Here is a 19170-nt window from a genome sequence, read left to right on the forward strand (position 1 = left end):
ATACGATTACATGATTGACTGATGGATCAAGAACAATAATGAAACCTCGTCATCCTAGGATTGGACATCTATTAGATTATCTATTTAGATAACTGGGCAAACAGTTTATGTTTATCAGTTTATGTTGTTTGTGCATTTGTAGGGTTCCATTTGATTTGATTTGAATAAAATAAAATAGTGCATTTGTAGTGTTCAGCAAAACTTTTGCTTGTAACATTTACATCTAACATCTAAGTTCCCAAACGTGGGGCCCGATACGGAGAATGAAATGAGCATTTATAGGATTGTAACTAAACTACCCTGGGAGTTCCTTTCGAGGGGTCCTTTCAGATAATCTCCCATGGTTTTTATTATAAATCGACTAATAATTTATTCAAAAATATCTCCAGATTTTCCTCCATGGATTTCATTACAAATTTTTCCAAGGATGACTTTGAACGAACTTTTACAGATTTTTATATAATTCTTTAATGGACAATTGCTGAAATCAATCCTAGGATTCGTTTAAAAAATCTTTCACGAGTTCCAGAAAAAATCTTCCAGAGATTCTTAAAGAAATTCTGTCAGTGACTTCTTTATTGGAAACTACTCGTAGATTTACTTTAAAAAAATCATCCAGGGCTAACGAAATTCATTTAGAATTTTGTTTTCACAAAATCTTCTAGAGATTCCTCCAAACTTTAGAATGTAATTCAGAAATTTCACCAAGAACACCTTAAGATAGTCTTGCAAGGATATCTTCCAAAAATGGGTTCAAAAAATTTTTGCATTGATTATTAAAAAAAATTATCTACGAATTTCTTCGAATATATTTAATAGAGATTCTTCCAGATTGTTTTCAAAGCATTCATCTAGAAAATTTTTCATGAAGTTTCTTAGTAATATTCCATGAACTTTTTTAAGAATATGATTCACGAATATATTGAAAATCAGAAGCTCAAAAATCTTTCAAAATTTTCTCAGAAACTTTCTAAAGAACTGTCTCCAAGGATTGCTTTAGGAATTCTACAAGAGTTTGTTAAGGAAATTCCCAAAATATATTCACATTCCTTTTGGTATTCCTTGCTTGCTCCTCCTTCCTTGCTGGTTGAAATGCTCAAAGAACACTAAGTTGAAGAGAGGCAGGCCAAGTTCCAGTGGGAACTTAGAGTCATAGAGAATAAGAAGATAAAGAACAGAAAGGTAAACTTTAAATCACATAAAATAACAATTTGAGAAGCTTTCACCACATTATCCAAATACCTACAGTGAACAGATATCCTTTCAGCTTCGCGGTCAAATCCTTCAACAGCACCATTTTGCTTGACTTGTAGCTGCTACTGTAATCGTTGGGATCGTTGATACTCATCGTTGTTGTCACTAATCAGCACAACTTTCCTTATTCTTCCCGCCAATTGTGCCGTCCTTATGCCACCACACTATTAATCAACCTGCCTTGAACTGCCAATTTTCACCTCTTCAAATTACGGCTCACTTCCTTCATTTTTCACCGCTTCTAATATTGCTTCGGAAAGCCACTCCACACACACACCGGCACTTGATCCAATTATACTCTCATTGGCCAACCATTCGCACTTAGAAGGCAGCACACATTTGCCAGCACAGTGCCAAGCCAGGGTCTCTTTTCCCTTGGTTTTTTTTTTTCGCTTACTCGACTCAAGAGCGACACTTGCTCGACTTTCGTTCGCACATTACCACACCGGCAGGTCGCCGCCGTCGTGCTGCATTTTCACTGCAGCAAGAGGAAAAAATCCAAACAAATTACACTTCTTATTTCCTCAATCAAAACATCTCAATTTCTTCCATAAACACCTTCTACATTTTTTTTCTCGTGCCTTGAGCCATACGCACTTAGACACTGAGAAAAGCACAGCGCACACGGTTGTTGTTGTTGACGTTTTGCGTTGATTGCTTGTCGAACGAACCGTCGAACCGGGCGGAGGCGCAGCGCACTGTTGTTGGTCGATGGAAACACTTGATCTTCTGCGGGCAAGCACCCTAGCTAACCTGCCAGTAATACTATTTGAGCACAGTTAAAATCAGAGTTCTTTTGTTCACGTCATTTTTGCAGGTTACACTGAGAAGCAATTCATTTCTAGCACTAAAAGGGAGAAAAAAAAACGCACAATGAACAATAACAACAAGGTTTTGGATGAGATTTGAACTCAGGTCCTCCGCACGAGAGTCATGTCCGATCGCTCGCGGTCAAATCACCAAGTTCAAACAAGAGTGTTGCCCTAATCTTAAACAGTTTCGTAGTGTTCTCTTCGGAATATTTTTTACTGTGAGCATTGCTTCTTTGCTCTAGAGAGGTTACATAGGGGAGCAAGTGCTCCGGGTAGGAAGCGTTCGTAATGAGTGAGTTTGCAAAACTAAAAGAAAAATAAAAATCATGCATTGCAATCCTACCCACAGTCTATTCCTCAACCAACACGAGTGATGATGCGATGTGCGCTGAGAAGAGAGAGAGAGAGAGAGGGTTGGTTGCTTGGTAATTACAACCTGACGCGGCGCGAACGTAAATATAAGACGTCGGGACCGAGAGCCCATTGAGGGAACGTTGGCCGATCGATCGCGAAACTCGAGAGATGAAACGGTTTATGTCCAGGTTCGGTGGTCGTGCACTTCTTCTCGAAACGGGCGATAGATGATAGGTGGTGCCTAATTACTGTTCGATTTTTTTTTTTCATTTTTGGAGCGTTGATTGGGGCGTTGGACTGGTTTGAGTTTGGTCGAGAGAAAAATGTTTGACGTTCGGGCTAGCGTTTTGTTATTTTGTAATATTAACCGTAGTGTAGCCTATGCATGTATATTGCCGTGTACCACAAAACTTAAGCACTCATATCTTCTTCAAATGTTCACTGATTCAAACCATATTGGGTTGATTATTTTCAGATACTGTTTTTCTATCAAGATAATATACATATCGACCAGTTTGGCTATCTGAAAAATTTCCGGGTACTTGTCCTTGTAGTATATGATGATGCATTCGCTCGCCCATTTTACAGCTATTCCTCATTATTGTAAGAATTTGTGTACAAAACTACTTATATTTTTTACAGTGCGTTAAATTTTTCTAGTTTTTTCAAGCCGAAATATTTATCTAATGTTTAAAGAAATTTATAACATTTTCTCAAGATTCTCAGTCGATTGGAATAAACATGTGAGTTGTCTTGGAACAGGATTCCAGGGAAATTATTTCAATATTATGGAAAATGAGTCAAGAATATTTTTTAACCAGTGAAAACTCCGGAAACCCCCTTGGGGTGATACACAAATTATGTCACGCAAAAATATACCTTTTGAACAACCACGCCCTACCCCGGGTAGAGGCGAAGTACTGACGATCAAAACATGATATTGGTTTGATTGATATAAGAGATAAAAGATCTGAAAATAAAATCTGAACAATGCTCCTGGAACATCTGAACAATATCAAAATTTGATATTTCAAGATCAAACGAATAGCTTGCTGCTATTGTTCAGATCTTAAAAGATCTATATATGATCTGATGATGATGTGTCAGGGGCACTTTTCAGATATTATTTTTAGATCTTTTATCTCTTATGTCAATCAAACCAACATCACATTTTGATCTCAATATCAAAATATGTCATTATTGAGCTCTTTTCCTCTACCCGGGACCACCCCCCCCCCCACATTGCACACTTTTTGTATGGGACCTACATATTTTTGTAAGGGTTGTCACGTTCTGAAAATCCCCCTCCCCCTAAAAGCGTGACGTAATTTGTGAACGACCCCCTTCAAGGAATACTTCAGTAATTTAATTAGTATATGTTCAGCAATTTATTAAGAAATCTCTTAGAATTGCTTTTAGAAGTCTACGCCTAGCAATTTTTCATAGCCTAGCATTTTTTATTACTTCAGAATTTTGCTATTCATAGATTTTTCGAACCATTTATTCACGAATTATAGCAGGACCTCGTATTGGCCTTTTCCCGGGAAATTCCTCCAATATTTCTTTCAGAAGTTGCTGCATTAATTCCACAAGGGCTTTCTCGTGGAACAGCGCTAGGTTTTCGAAAAAATAACTAACATCTTCGGGGTTCATGGGATTTCAGAAGGTTTCTGTGGTGTTTTGATGGTGTTTCAAAGGACTTCAAGGAGCTTAGGAAGCGTTTCAGGGGGTTTCAAGAGGTTTCAAGATGCTTTGTTTCGAATATTTTGTGAAAATTCAGGGACGTTTTAGGGGGTATCAGAGACAATACAAAAGAAATGCCAAGAGATTGCAGGGGTAGCAGTTGGTTTAAATTAACTCTAGCACCAGGTAGCATCACAACTGTCAATCCATGAAACAACAGCCTTGGATCCACTTAAAACGCCCTGAAATCCCTCTAAACCATTTTGTAATCCTTCTGGAATCCCTTAAAATATTCTAAAAATCTCCTGCAAATCCTTGTAAACACTCTAAGCTTTCCCGAAACCCATCAAAACTCCCTGAAATGTCACTAAAACCTTTTGAGACGCCTTGAAACCCCCTAGCACTGACATGAAACTTTATAAAACGTATCTGAAAACCCCTTGGACGCTATTGAAACCTGGAGCCCCCGAAAATTCCTGAAACGCACCCGAAACCTTAAAAGTCGCCTGAAACGTCACTAAAACTCCTTTTACCCGTTGTGTTTTGTATAACACGTTGAAAAAATCTCGCTTTTTACATTCAGCATTAGCGTGGTGCTTGACACTTCTCTGAATGCTTAATCTCCTCAAATGACACTCCTCTAAATGCATATTATGCCTAAACTCCTTGAAACGCCCACACGGAAACAAATCTGATCCTGTTTTTATGATTCACAAATCATAAAACTTGAAGGTTAATCATTTTATGAAATCGTGACCACGAATCATAATTTCATAATCTGAGCAACTAATATCATGATTCGTTGCAACCAATTTTATGAGCTTGAATTCATGAAAATTATCAAGCGTTACACGCACTCCGCACACCTATCAAAACGTGGTCATTCAGGGTGTGACATCGTTGGTGAATGATGAAAACAATGCAAAAAGCCGTTATTTTCATAGAAATATAGTTTTAAATACAATAATTATGTTCCTTTTTTGTGTGATTAGCGTTCTAGTATGTTCTTCGTGAAACAATTCTACCAAAGTAACTGGTAAGTAAAAATGTGCCGTAAATGTTTGGTTACGTTTTTTTATTTTATTCATTTCTAAATTCGATTGCACGTCATCGTTCTCGATCCAGCTCAAACGACAGTTCCGGCACCGTCAAACGAAACCAACCCCATCCCAACTGTACCGGCTCCGTTTAGCAACGCGTGAGTAAAAAACCGTGTTAAAATTCCTAATGATTGAAAAAATCATTTCTAAGTAACATCTGATTGCACGCCATCGTTCTCATTCCAGCACAAGCGGATGCGGCTGTCATTCCTTCCCCCGGATGCTTCCGATCCCGTTACGGCTTCGTTCCTGTTCGGTGCTGTCATACAACAACAGCACCGTCCCGACCGCACCCTTATGTTCTGCTATTGAAAATTCTTCATAGTAATTCCTTTTGGGCTTTTGGGTCATTATTAAATCACCTCCAAATCGGCTGCAAATTTTACTTTTTTTTATTTTATTTATTTTTAATCCACCAGACTCATAAGCGATGTGCACCCGGAATCATGATTCGAAATGTCAATAGCATGATTTAGCTTCATGAACCTAAAAAAATCCACCGAGATCATAAGCGATGCGCACTCGAAACCATGATTCGAAATCTCAATAACATGATTTAGCTTCATGAACCTACAAAATCCACCATGATTCAACATCTCAATACTATGATTAAGCTTTATGATTTTGAAAAAAAGGAACGCATTGGTGGCGTTACGAGACAGTGGATCATAATATCGTGATCATAAATCATGGTGTATTTTCATAAAACGAAAATGCACTAGGCTCATGAAATCATGAGTCGTTTTTATGATTTTTGGGAGCAGATTTTTCCCGTACAGGAATCTCCCCGAACGCCCCCCCAGAAACTCCCACTACGTTTCTGAAACACCATACAAACCCTTTGACCCAAAACATTACTGAAAAGCTTTCGGAGCCCCTTAAAAACCTTTTTAAAACCGCATGTTTCCACTTTCTCTCTTTTTAACCCTAAAAGGGATACCTTCATGGCCTCAGTTTCGTCACCTCGCTGAGTGTGTTCCATCAAAGACGAGCTCTGAAAGCCGCGTGGGGTCCAACGGACCCCAGGTATCCCTTTTAGGGTTAAAACAGCACTAAAATCTTCATGGAATTTTCTTCTGGTCTTCAAATTATAAAAACAATCACTCTTGAATCCTTCCTTTGATTCCCTTAGAATCATTTTACCTGCCTTCTCATTTTACCAAATTTGCTTCGAAAAGCCTCAAAAACATCTTTTAAAAATGAACCAGTTAAAATAACTTTTGAAACCGCTTAAGCTTCATCGAACTGACTTGCGCTTTTCTGAAGCAACCTTAAAACCCTATTAAACCCACATTTATCTTTCTTGCTCTTAACCCTCTTAAAATCCTTGTTCACCCTCTCCTTAAACTATTTGCCTTCCCCTTAAACCTCCCCTGAAATTATCCTTGAATGCACATCCTCTCCCCTATTCAATCACCCTTGAAATCACCTTGAAAGTCACATAAAATCCTCTTACCAGTCTTCTCACCTGACCGAATAACTTTTGGAAAGCCTCAAAAACCTATTTTGAACGTCAGTCAGTTAAAATTTGGGAGACATCCATTTCTGTGAACTGCATTTTTTTAGATTTTTGCTAACTTTTCTCTGGGATCTCTCTTAAGAGTTATGTTTGTTAATGTATTAGGGTGCATTCGTATCGGCTCATAAATTTCTGTTGGAGAATATTTCAGAAATTCCTTCCAAACATTTCTCAAAGAATTTCTTCCAGAGTGCCATAGGGGAACTCTAAGGAATTGCCGGGATTTCGTAAGAAATCTCAAAGATCCACATTACTTTCCTGAATAGTTTTTTTTTTTCAAAAAAAAAAAAAGGAAAAGTAAATTTTGATAGAAAATCAATTGTTGGTTTCATCCTATAATCCACAAATATACTTCCAAAGGCTTAGGTAAGCATATCTAAAAAACTTTTGGTTTTTTTGGTTATTATAAAAATTCTCGCCCATATAGCCGAGGCGGTAAACGCACGGGTATTCAGCATGACCATGCTGAGGGTGACGGGTTCGATTCCCGGTCGGTCCAGGATCTTTTCGTAAAGGAAATTTCCTTGGCTTCCTTGGGCATAGAGTATCTTTGTGCCTGCCACACGATATACGCATGCAAAATGGTCATTGGCAGAGGAAGCTCTCAGTTAATAACTGTGGAAGTGCTCATAGAACACTAAGCTGAGAAGCAGGCTTTGTCCCAATGAGGACGTTACGCCAAGAAGAAAAAAAAAATTCTCGAAGATGTTACAAAAATAGCAGTTTTTTTAAGCTGCATTTGCACAGTATACACGAGAACTTCAAAGGATATTGCTAGAAAACATTTTTCCAAGCCTTTCGCCATAATATTCAACCTATTCTCCCCCAAATTTCAGCATTTTTGACAATTCTCAAAAATATTTTTTTGAATAAATTTCCCAAAAATTTACCAAAAAACTTAAGTTTTTTTTTTTAGAATGTGACGTTAAAATATATTTCAGAAATTCGCCAGAAGAATTATATACCTATGGACTTTGATTTGTTGTAAATCAAGGATACGACTTATTCAAATCAATAATCACCTCTAAAAAAAATTCAGCGTTGAGTTTTTCATTTTATTTAACAAACCATCCAATCTGCTGAAAATGATTGAAAAAAACATCAAAATTCGTAGGGGATTTTACACCTCAGTTTATTAGATAAAATAAAGAAAATAAAGAAAATAAGCTTTCAGATATTTTTTCATTATAGTTGATGATAATCTGACATTTGATACTTGAAACTTCTGAAGAAACAGTTGGATGAATTTTAGCGGAAATCACGAAGGAAATTTCTTAGAATTTTTATAAATAAATGAGAAGTTATGATTCTGGAGAGTTTCAGGCAAATATTTACCGAAACGTTTCTTGTTTCGTCGTTTCAAACATATACCGGTGGACACATGCTGGAAAAAGTTTTTTTTTGTTGGGATTTGAACCACTGCGAACATGTCTTCTTAGTTCTTAGAAGTATTTAATATTTTTTCTTTCAAGGTTTTGTTTTTTTTTTGGAAATTTATCAAAAAAATTTTTTTGAGAATTGTGAAAAAATGCGGAATTTTGGCAGAGCTCTCACTTTGCCAACATATTTTCGAGCAATATTTCTTGAAGGATTTCTCGTGTGTATTGTACAAGTGTTGTTTCTGAAAAAAAAAACAACTCCTGAACGTGTTGAAAGATTTTCTGATATAATTTCTTCGGGTATTTTAAGTTTGTTTTTAGAAATGCTTACCGAAGTCGTCAAAAGTATTTTTGTGGATGGTATGAAGCCAACAATAAATTTTCTATCGATATTTTCGAGATCTTTTTATTTTGAAAATATTGTTGCAGTTTCAGGACAAATAGGATAGGCTAGGCAACTTTTTTTTTCTCTCTCATAAAAAAGCTCAACATGCAGTTACTTTTCATAATTCTCAAATTTTTACTGTTTGTCTACCTATTATATGTGCATCATTGGTACAAATTTGAGCTCGGTTGGTTAATCTTTCACAAAGCTAGATCCGTTTTCGTAAAACACTATTCTTCAGACAGCTTATTTTTGAACTGTCATATCTCATAAACCAGTGAACCAAATTGAGTGAAATTTTGAACGTTCTCAACAATATATTAATGTTTCAAAAGTTATTGAAACATTGGTACTTTTTAAACGTTTGAAAAAGTTGTCATAGATTGACACTTTTTGAATCTTTCTCGAAAAACAGTATTTTTTTTACATCATTGTCATTAAATTTTAGTTTTGATATCCAAAGATTTTAGAGCCTAGGGTAGAAGCTTCAGTTTTGGCCAGTCCGGAGTTTTGGCCATAGTGCGGTATTGAGCCTGTTGCAATCTGAATCGGCGTAAATTTATTTTTTACTTGTAGATTCTAATACAAAATGATGATTACAGCTGTGAAAACCGCACATTTTGATTAAAAACTTGAAGAAAAAAATATATTTCCTTAAAAAATCAGCTCCCATATGTCTATTTTGGCCAGGGTGCTTCTAATTTGGCCACTCCCATAAGAAATACACGTGATTGGCCAAAATAGAAACCAAACTTAAGAATATGGTCAAAACTGCGGCAGAGCTTCTATTTTGGCCAGTGCCACTATTAATACAAAAATCAAGTATTGGCTTGATTTGTGCATTTTTCCTTCAAAATATAGATTGAAACCTTTCATTTGACGCATTGGACACATTCCACGCGTTACGTTTTGCGCGAGAATCAAACTTTTGCTTCCAAAAACTGTTATGTTGTTAAATACATGCTAACCAGCATATCAAACGATCAGATTTGAACGGAAGATTCATTTTATGCTTTCTAATTGGGAATTGGGCCTTTGTACTTCGAAAGAAATCAAGAAATACAGCGTAACGGGACACCATCGCAAAAAACGACGAATTTTGACCGAACGACAAGAAATTTGCTACTTTTTAGAAGTTGTTTTCAAAGTTTCAGGTACTATCCGAAGAATACAAGTAGTTATCTTCATTTTAAAGCAAAAATAATCAAAATAGATAATCAGAGCTCAAAAATATCGTTCAATGAAGTTCAAAAACCGCGGTGTAGAAGTGCGTGGAATGTGTCATTGGTTGTTTCCATAGGATTATTGATTATTTTTATAAAAATGATTTCCCTTAGAGTGGCCAAAACCGGTGCCCGCACCCTACTTGAATTGAAGGAAGAGCACATTTAGTAATTTTTGTGTGGTATTGTAAATTTGACTAATTTTCAACTATATGGATGAAAATTTCCAAACGATATAACATTATTCGTCGGGAGAAAATATTACATTTTATAATGTCGCATCATGTATCAATATATTGTTGATAAACGCTCAAAATTTCATTCGATTCGGTTCACTGGTTTCGGAGATATGATAGTTCAAAAATTTGTCTAAAAAATAGTGTTTTACGAGAACGGTTCTTGCTTCGCGAAAGATTACCCAATCGAGTTCAAATTTGTACCAATGATGCATATAATAGATTAACAAACTGTCAAAATTTGAGAATTTTTGATGCACTCTATGAAAAGTTACAGCATGTTGAATTTTTTGTGAGGTAAAAAAAGCTGCCTATCCCAAACATTTTGGCCATCCCCTGTATTCCTGAATATATATAGATAATGTAGTAATTATTTTGCAGAATTCCTGATGCATTTCTCGGAGCGAACAATGGAATTATGAAAATTATTCAGAAGTAACGATGGAAAAAAAATAGGCAAAAATCCTAGTACTTCTGCGGATTTTATTGAAAAAAAAAAAATAATAAAAAATCTCTTGAAGCGTTTTTTTTTAATCCGCGATTATGAAATTCTGTGTTACGCGGGGAATATTTTCAGGCAGAACTCCTGATGTATTTTTTGGCGAGGTTTCTTGCTGATTCCTTGAGAAATTTCGAAAAAAAAACTTACAAAAGAATTTCAAAAATACTTGAGTATCCCGTAGCCAATTTCAGGAAGAATCTATGGAAATGTTATCGAAAATTATCTTTCCACAATAATTTCTATGGCGACTTTTTTCATAGAAATGGGTGGAAAATTTGTAAAAAAGCTTCTTCCCATCGAAAGTCTGTAATAAATTTTTAATAGAATTGCAGGAGGAAGCCATGGCGAAATTTTCAAAACGATTTTTGATGTTGGAGTGCTAAGAAGATATTTAAAAATTTCTTATAACAATTTCAAAAATAATTTTCGAAAAACTTTGGTACAAACGGCTATGAAATTCATGGTACCGGAAGAATTACTTGTCAAATTAGGTACATGAATATTTTTTTGAAAGAAAAGTTCAAGGAATTATTGGAATTGTTCTAGGCGGATTCCAAAGCGAACATTCTGAAGAAATCTAAGAAAGAAAGATAATTCCTCGTTAAATATTTGAAATTTATAGAATCATTGATAAAGTAGCAGGATGATTTTAGAGAACAAATCTTTCTGAAGTTGATGACAGATTTTTCAGCAGAATGGCTGATTTTTTTTTATCGAATTCACGACCAAATTCTATGGTTATATTGCTAGGGAAATATATGGTGGCATTCCAATTCTTTTTAACAAGAATCTGTGTGGTAGCCATTTTTGTATTCCGAGAATATTTTACTTTAAAAAAACGAACTCATTTAGCAGAAGAATTAGATCGGATCTGTCTCTTTACCTATCTTGTAGGTATAATACACTCCTGTATTGGGATCTAAAATTGATGCAGGCCCAGTTTTGTAATATTTAAGGGATACATAAAAATAGGAGTGCTCGTTTTATTTGTTATCATTGTTATTTCTTTGTTGTGAAAATTTATTAAATAAGTTTTCATATGTTTAACTTGATGATTTTGTGGCTATATCGGTCTCTTTCTACTCATAAGTATATCAATACATGGCCTACTCGCCTAATTTCACCTTCTATAAAATTTTCACCTAGCGAATTGTATCATATCTACCATTTCATTATCCACTTTGATCTCTACTCCCTTATACTTATGAGTAGAAAGAGACCGATATAGCCACAAAATCATCAAGTTAATTATAGAATACGGTCGATAAATCAGTATATGAGTTTTCATATGTATATCATAGAATAAGGCAAATAATAATATTATCTTTATTCAATCTGACGTTAAGTAAGTAATCCAAGAAGTATGACATTATTAGTATCTATTGAATCCAATAACACGTAATTACTTCTTCCCTATTAGCAAATAATAGTAATATCAGTACTTAAACATTGAGGGCACAACTAAATAGCATCTCTTGGATCCGTTGTAAGTAGAGCTGTTCTTGCAAAACCGGAATGATGACTGTAGACGGCTAATCATGAGACGTCTCACTTCAAGTACAGTCGAAAAAAAAAATCCATTGGAAAGTTAAGAACCAAACTGTTCAAAAAGCTTCTATCCGGTAAGCCTTCTTTCATTTCCTATAGAGGTCTATGCGTATGGATTCTATAGAATAATTAAATAAAGTGCAGTGCAGTGCCATAGAAAATTTTGGAAAAGAAATGAAAAACTTAAAAGCCTGAAGACCTTGAGACACAATATTTGGGCATTGAGCAACCGAATCGAGTGAACAATAATTGAATGTAATTGCATATCCCTGAAAAATGATTGACCTTCCTGTACAACAAAATGAGTTGCAGAATCTGCCGCGTCGATTTCAATATTCAACTTATTCGTCAAATCGCTAGAACTGATAAGCTTCACTAATTGACGTTTCAATTGACTTCTAGATCCTCTTCATCGTTACTTCGACCATATTCATCGAAAATCATAAACAACGATTGCAATCGATTTCCTATTGCATAATCAGAAGCAGGATATCAAACCACTGACTGGCGCAAATATCTATAACATCTGAATGTTTATTTCCATATATTAAAATGACGGCATCGTTGCGCGTGGCGTGGCGGCAGCACCTTTCGCCAACTTCCGATACAGATTACCACTTTTTTTCGGTCTCTCTATCTCTCCAGTCCACATCTACTGCTTGTTTTCAATTTCTTCCAACTCGGTCGAAAGCTGTCGAATTCGATTCAGGAAGAAGCTACCCACGCATAACATCATCGACGCTGTCGTCGTCGTCGTTTGGTCGCCCGATCGTCGATTGGCGCAGATAAACAAAAACTTAACACGACGGTGAGTACAGTGTCGGATGAAATGTTAGGCACGTTGGTTGGTTTCCACACAAAATGTTCAAGCTATGAGATCTGAATCTTCAAATTCCATGTAGATTCTACCATATAGTTATTATGCTTTCAAACAACTATAGGATAATAAGTGCGTAAGTGCTCAAAGAACACTGAGATGCAGGCTTCGTTTTAGTTGGCATGTAACGCCAAACAAAGAAATAGACGAAGCAGAAGAAGAATAAAGCATTCCTAGCAACATTTTCAAGCCAAAAAGATACAAGGAAGTTCTTAAACCATGATAAAACCAAAATTAAGCAAATAAGGTTTTATGAAAACTGTCAGAACCTCCTAAAAACTGATTGGACTTATTTTCTTTTTAGTTTAGTATTTTTTTTTTTGCAATTTTGTTCGAAAATCGGTCAATGAAGCAACTTTATTTTACCCAGTACTGTAGAACTAAGCCTATCCGGCGCAGAAAAAAGTCGTAGGAGAATCGTTGTCGCTTGTCGGTGGTTGTTGCAGATGCGATAAAATGTAGAGAAAAATGTTGTTGCTGGCTGATGGCTGGCCTAGCGTTATGTGAGAGAAGGATGACGTGACGAGCCGGAGTCGATTCGCGGCGGGGGCGGAAAGGAAGTTACACGACGACAAAGACGACGACGGCGGCACGGATGGGTGGTGGACTGTTACGAGACTGCCAGCGATCGAGATTGGAAATTCCCATCACCATCGCCCCAGTAGATACCAAGCTAGATGCTGGCAGTCAGCTCAAGATAGGTGGTTAGATAGAAAGTGAGGTGAGTTGATTTTCCGATCTGATAGGATGACTGACTGACTGACTGACTGGCTGGCTGGCTGGCTGGCTGCAAGCTTTGGAACTTGCTGATGGTTTGGTTTCGAAGTTGTTGTGTGGGATAGAACCGGTGTTTTTATTGCTATGGGAAATTGTGTTGATTTCCTGGGAGCAGAAAATTACTTTACCGGGGTAACTATTTCCGATAATCGAGTTTGAGGGCGAAAGGCGTTTGGTAAAGTGTTTGTAGATTGATTCGGTTTTCAATCAGTGCATAGTTACATCAGATTGCTTTTCTTCTGGTTGTGTAATACAGCACTTCGCTTGATTTTATCACTCAACAGGAGTGTTCGCTGGTGTCTGCTGATCATGTTTTTTTTTATTTTCCAAAATCGAAATTTGAAAATCTTGAATTGAAAATTGAAAGCCAATTTGTAATTAGCCACGAATCATTGATATGAAGATTCGAGTTGACATCAGAGTCCACCGCTCAAACCTTTTTTTACTCAAATAGACTAGAAGAGGCTATTAGAACCATCATAAAACCTAAACATGAGGTATAAGGTTTTATGGTGGTTCTAATAACCTTCACAAGACTAATTGGTCATCAAAATTTTACTTGGAAGTGGACGAGCGATTGCATCATCATTTCCAGTTTTTGCTTAAAAATAGAAAAGAAGCGGTATTAAAAAACTGAAAATGATCGTTAGTTCCAATCAATCGTCTCATTAGTATCCTAGTTGATCTGACGAAGCTACACAGCATCTTAATTGTAACGATCCCAGTAAACTTATTTGTGGTGGTCCCGCCCAAAACCCTATAACACTGTGTTCCAAAATCATTGCACTAGAACAACACTAAGCCACCTGGCAATCGCTTTGCGACACGTTTGTCATCTTGTTTACAACCTCATTTAGACACCTCATCCTAATTCCATCCAATTTGCCCCAATCAAGCTCTTGTAAGTTAGCCAGGCACTTCTCGGAACCCGAAAGCCAGACGCCGCGCACCGTCCAACAAAACACGTCATCCTCTCCTCACACAATTCACGTTCACGTTCTTCCCGTTTTGCCTGGGCGAAATTTATGACTCCATTCATCTAGGCACGGTCGTAATTCCTCTATTGTCCAGCTATATCGCGTCGCACTACTCGAGTGGACCATTTTCGCACTAAATCTGTCGATCTTCATTTGCCGAATGGCGCGCGGACCGATCGTACGATACTAACTGCCCGACTTCTTCTTTCTTGAATGTCAAGTTTTTCTCTTTACGTTCGCCTTCATATGACCGAGCGCGAGGACAGGTGAAAAGTTCATCCGATCCAATAAATTCAATATCAAGGTGGTGTACTGCACCACCGTACGCGCGCTGCTACGCACCGACCACGTACGGAGGTCCTTGAGCCGGGTGCGCAGATCACGTCTCAAGGCTCTTCCTCTGCACCGATCGACCGAAAGACATTCAGACCCGAAAGCTAACAGCAGCACCGCTGGCACTGGCTGGCTGACTTTGCGCAAAAGTTCAACCTCCCGATTAGGAAGGAATGACTAGAAGACGAAGAGGTGATATGAACTTGGTGTAAGGTAAGGCTGGTTAAATCGGCTTTGCACTTTGGCATTTGTAAGTTATTTGCAAGTTTTACATTTTCAGGTTTCCGTTTTTATTGTTTTCATACGTACTCACTAAGACAGTTCAGATTCAAAACATGCTAGTCACCTCTGGCAAAAATACAAAAAAATAAGAAAAAGAACAAACTGCGTTTCAAACCATTGTTTTGAGTAGGATTAAAATAGGAGCCTATATGGTTAAAAACAAGAATGATTGATTATGGAAAATCTCAGAAAACCATTTTTTCAGGGATAATTTGTCGAAAAACTTCATCATTTCGTCAGAAATTGTTCCTGAAGATAGTTGAGAATGTGTGTTCCGTGAAAAAAAATCATATGTAAGTTGATCTATATTTTTCCAGTTGAAATTACGCAAAAAAAGTAAAAAAATCAGATATTTCCTGTTGCTCTGCTAGAAAGGTTTATGGAAACAGACAATTTTACGACTTATTCATTGGAACAAGAATCAGATGCATAATCGTGTCTACTGGTTTGTGTTCGCACAAAAATGTCTCCTTAATTTTTCCTGTTGAAAGCTCTTTTAGGGAATATATTTTTTCGATGAGATCCCTGAAAATTTCTCAAAAAACCAACAAAAACAAAATTTCATACCATCAGAAATTCTTCGAAACCAAAATCTCATCACCAAAAGTAAACTACAGGAATAAAAACTTGTAGATTTGGAAGGCACATATTGAGAGATAAACTTGTGAAAAACAAAACCTATAGGTCGGATTGGGATTCGAACCCCTAACTCCGTATCGAGAGTCCAGCGCTTGAATCAACTAAGCCACATAACTTGTTATGATTGTGAGGACTAGAAAGTCGAACTGCATGCAATCTCAATCCGGATGACTGTATTTTTTTTAATTTTCAGTTTTTTCGACTTAGGCGATATACCCGTCCAGAAACCCGGTTTAAAATTGTCACGTAAGGAATTCCTTTAGACATTTGTTTCCACTAAAAAGATCGACAGAATAGTTTTTAGTGAGTTTAAAAAAACAGTTTTACGGTCTATCTGATGTTATTTAATTTTTCCCTAAAAAACTTCACGGAGTTTCCCGAGGAATTCACTCGTGAAAACTGTAGTAGGTACTTGATCAAATTTGGACGCAGAAAACAATATACAACATTTGATTGAATACACAAAACTTGCTTATTGTTTGACCTGTATTAAAATCGGCGAAGACATCGTTGAAACAAGAAACTTGACATTGGCAAGCAAACATTTTTGAAAATATCACTTTTTTACTGTTTTAACTCAGAACAGCAAATAGAATTCTCGAGTTTTTGTAGGTTTCCCGGTAGTTTTTAGGAAAATTTCCCGATTCTAAAATGTAATTGTTTACTGTGGAAATTAAAGGTAACCTTCTTAGAAAAATCAAGAGAATACATATTTTCAAATCCTTACATTTGATATAGTACTCAGACGAACAGAAAATATTTTAGAACAAATTAAGTAAATATTTTGCTAAGTCATATCACGGAGAAAAATCTGTGTAGTTTGAAACAACTAGGGTAAAAGCATTAGACTTCGCCACTGCTCTAGTCTTCACCCCCTTCATACAAATCTCAATTTTTATGTATGAAGTGGCGAAGATTAGAGCAAAATTTTAGGGGGGGGGGCGAAGTCTAGTGTTTTTACCCTAACATTTCGAATTTCGAACCAAATAATTCAACATTTTCAAGTGAGATTTTGTTGCATTAAACCAAAATAGTTGTTTGAAACAAACAGGCAGATTGCTTGCTTCTACCTTTATAAATTAACACAAAACAACAAACTTTATCGATTGTTCTGAACCAATAATTACTTGTTTCTAACTAACACAACAGTGCATGGGATGAACGGGTTAGTAATTTCAACCCATTATTTGGTTAAACGGGTATTGGGTAACTCTCGCTGAGACCGTCCCACTATTTACACCATGTCTTCAAAAATGTTTAAGGTGGTGATTTTCTGAAAGTCCTCCTCAAAAAAGTAAGAAAAATGCATTTTGTTAATCAATTTGATGGACCCCTTGTTAGTTAGAGCCACGACCATTTTTGCGGACCCCTCAATTTCGATCAATTGTCAACCGATTTAACTCAAAAGTTTCTCCAAAAACCACCTTATAACAAAATGTTGTTGAAAAGAGGAAAGATAGGGCTACTATTTACAGTATTAAAAAGTTGGGTCGGCCATATTGATTTTGGCAGAGCCACACGGAGCGCGCAAAGAGATTTTCACCCGGGTGAAAACGGCCCGTGCGACGCTGCGGTGCGGTTTTTTGACAGTTCGAAATGCCATTTACAATATTTCAACATCCTTCTATCTGATAAGATGAAAAGATTTTTAATTTATGAAGTGCTTGATGGTGTAAATCCAAAGAGCAGAATTTTCAAGCGCTCAGTGCGGACAAGCCTGTTTGCCAACATGGTGAAAATAAAGTTTTGGTCAAAAAATCGGCCAATGACCATATTTTGTATGGACAAATAAAAAAATTTGTATGGACTAATGACCTAGCGGAGGGGGGGGGGGTGGTGGGGAAAGTCCCAAAAAAAATGACCACGTGGTTTATGGACAGCCCCTATCTTTAGAAAAGATTCGTTAAATTCATCAATGACCAACTAGTACAACTTATGCAGCTATTTGTGGAAACGAAAATAAAGAGGATAATCGTAGAGGATCGGAATTGCTCGAGAAAACACTATGATTATAGGTGAATTCGGAAGCTCCCCCATTGTAGAGGCGCTAGGTGAGATAAGGTGAAAATGGTTTGGTTATAACAAAAGCTCAATTATTTGTCTTCCAAATTAACTCATATTCTGCCTTGCTAAATTGTATTTTCCATTGGTAATGGCTTCCACTATCACCATTCTTGATGCCCACGCCGACAGACACCGGATTGGCCAGCTAACAAAAAATCCGGAAGATTGCCCGCCGGAGGCATAGCAAGAGCTCCTCAAATTTATCGTATAATTTGTTCATAATATGAAGTACCTACCGGATCTAAGATCATCTGGAAGAGAATTTAATTTTCTTTCCATAAATGGCTCATTTGTTTATCTACGATGCGGAATTCGATATGAAAAAGTGGAAAAAGTGCACTTTGCTTATGCTGCGCCATGACACTTTTTTGCGGAGTCACTCTTTTCATAGGGTTCTCATTCCTGCCACCAGATGGGGAGGGATCGTTAGCTTCCGTCAAATTCACCTATAGGATTTGTTGTACGAATATTCTTAGTAATATTCCAACAGTTTCTTCCAAGAGATGTTTCGTTTGCGAAACTTATAGGCAATAACAGAATTTCCAGAAAAAAAGTTCTTGATTGCCTTCTAATGAAATATCTGTTAATATTACTCGTAAATCAACTTTTGACACAATTTCTAGGATTTTTTTTTGTCTGTAATAACGAAATTTTTAACCCAGGGTTAGTTCATCTCGGGGCCCACACTTTACTTGCCTTCCGAAGAAAGAACCCACATTCTGTGAGTTTGCCGGGAGTAGGATTTGCTCCCAGGTCCTCGGTGTGATAGCTACGGGCTATCACACCAGGATCGCTCCACAAACTAGAGAAATCTCTGATAACATCTAACGAAATCCGAGTGGAATTATTGATGATCGTTCTTAAGTTATTTCAATAGAATTGTTTAACGAGCCAGTGGTGAACTTTATGGTACAGTAAATGGTTACTGCAGGGGGTCAGGCAGGTTTCTCAGGATGTTATCGTACAGTCTAGGAGAAATTTATGATATCACTGAAGCCCTTGATTCTGTCAGGTATTCGAATACCATTCGGTTATTTCATCAGTGATTGCAATAAGAAATTATCATACATTTCCTTTCTGATGGCATTTTCAACTTTGCCAGTAATGTCTCCAGGAATTCATTTGATTGTTTTTGTCCAGGCATTTTTTTGGAATTCTTTTTGAGAAAGTATTTTCCCTAGAATTTCACCAGAGGCAGATCAATTATTAGGAAATTCTTCCATAAA

At 36.8% G+C, this 19170-nt stretch overlaps 2 protein-coding genes across 7 annotated transcripts in view; both read right to left on the reverse strand.

The window, feature by feature from the left end:
* The window catches only part of LOC109408749 (serine/threonine-protein kinase N), a 371435-nt gene that overhangs the window by 255485 nt on the left and 96780 nt on the right, over positions 1 to 19170 (reverse strand). For 3 of the 6 annotated variants that reach the window (XM_029870468.2, XM_029870464.2, XM_029870471.2), the window contains exon 2: positions 1247 to 2101. The exons of the other annotated variants lie outside the window; for them this stretch is intronic. In XM_029870468.2, coding sequence (XP_029726328.2) covers positions 1247 to 1348 — 102 coding nt within the window. In that variant the 5' untranslated portion in view covers positions 1349 to 2101. The remainder of the gene's footprint in view (positions 1 to 1246; positions 2102 to 19170) is intronic. 6 annotated transcript variants of the gene reach the window in all.
* The window catches only part of LOC134288706 (uncharacterized), a 345573-nt gene that overhangs the window by 218330 nt on the left and 108073 nt on the right, over positions 1 to 19170 (reverse strand). The window lies entirely within an intron of this gene.

This window comes from Aedes albopictus, chromosome 2, assembly GCF_035046485.1.
Source record: "Aedes albopictus strain Foshan chromosome 2, AalbF5, whole genome shotgun sequence".
NCBI lineage: Eukaryota > Metazoa > Arthropoda > Insecta > Diptera > Culicidae > Aedes > Aedes albopictus.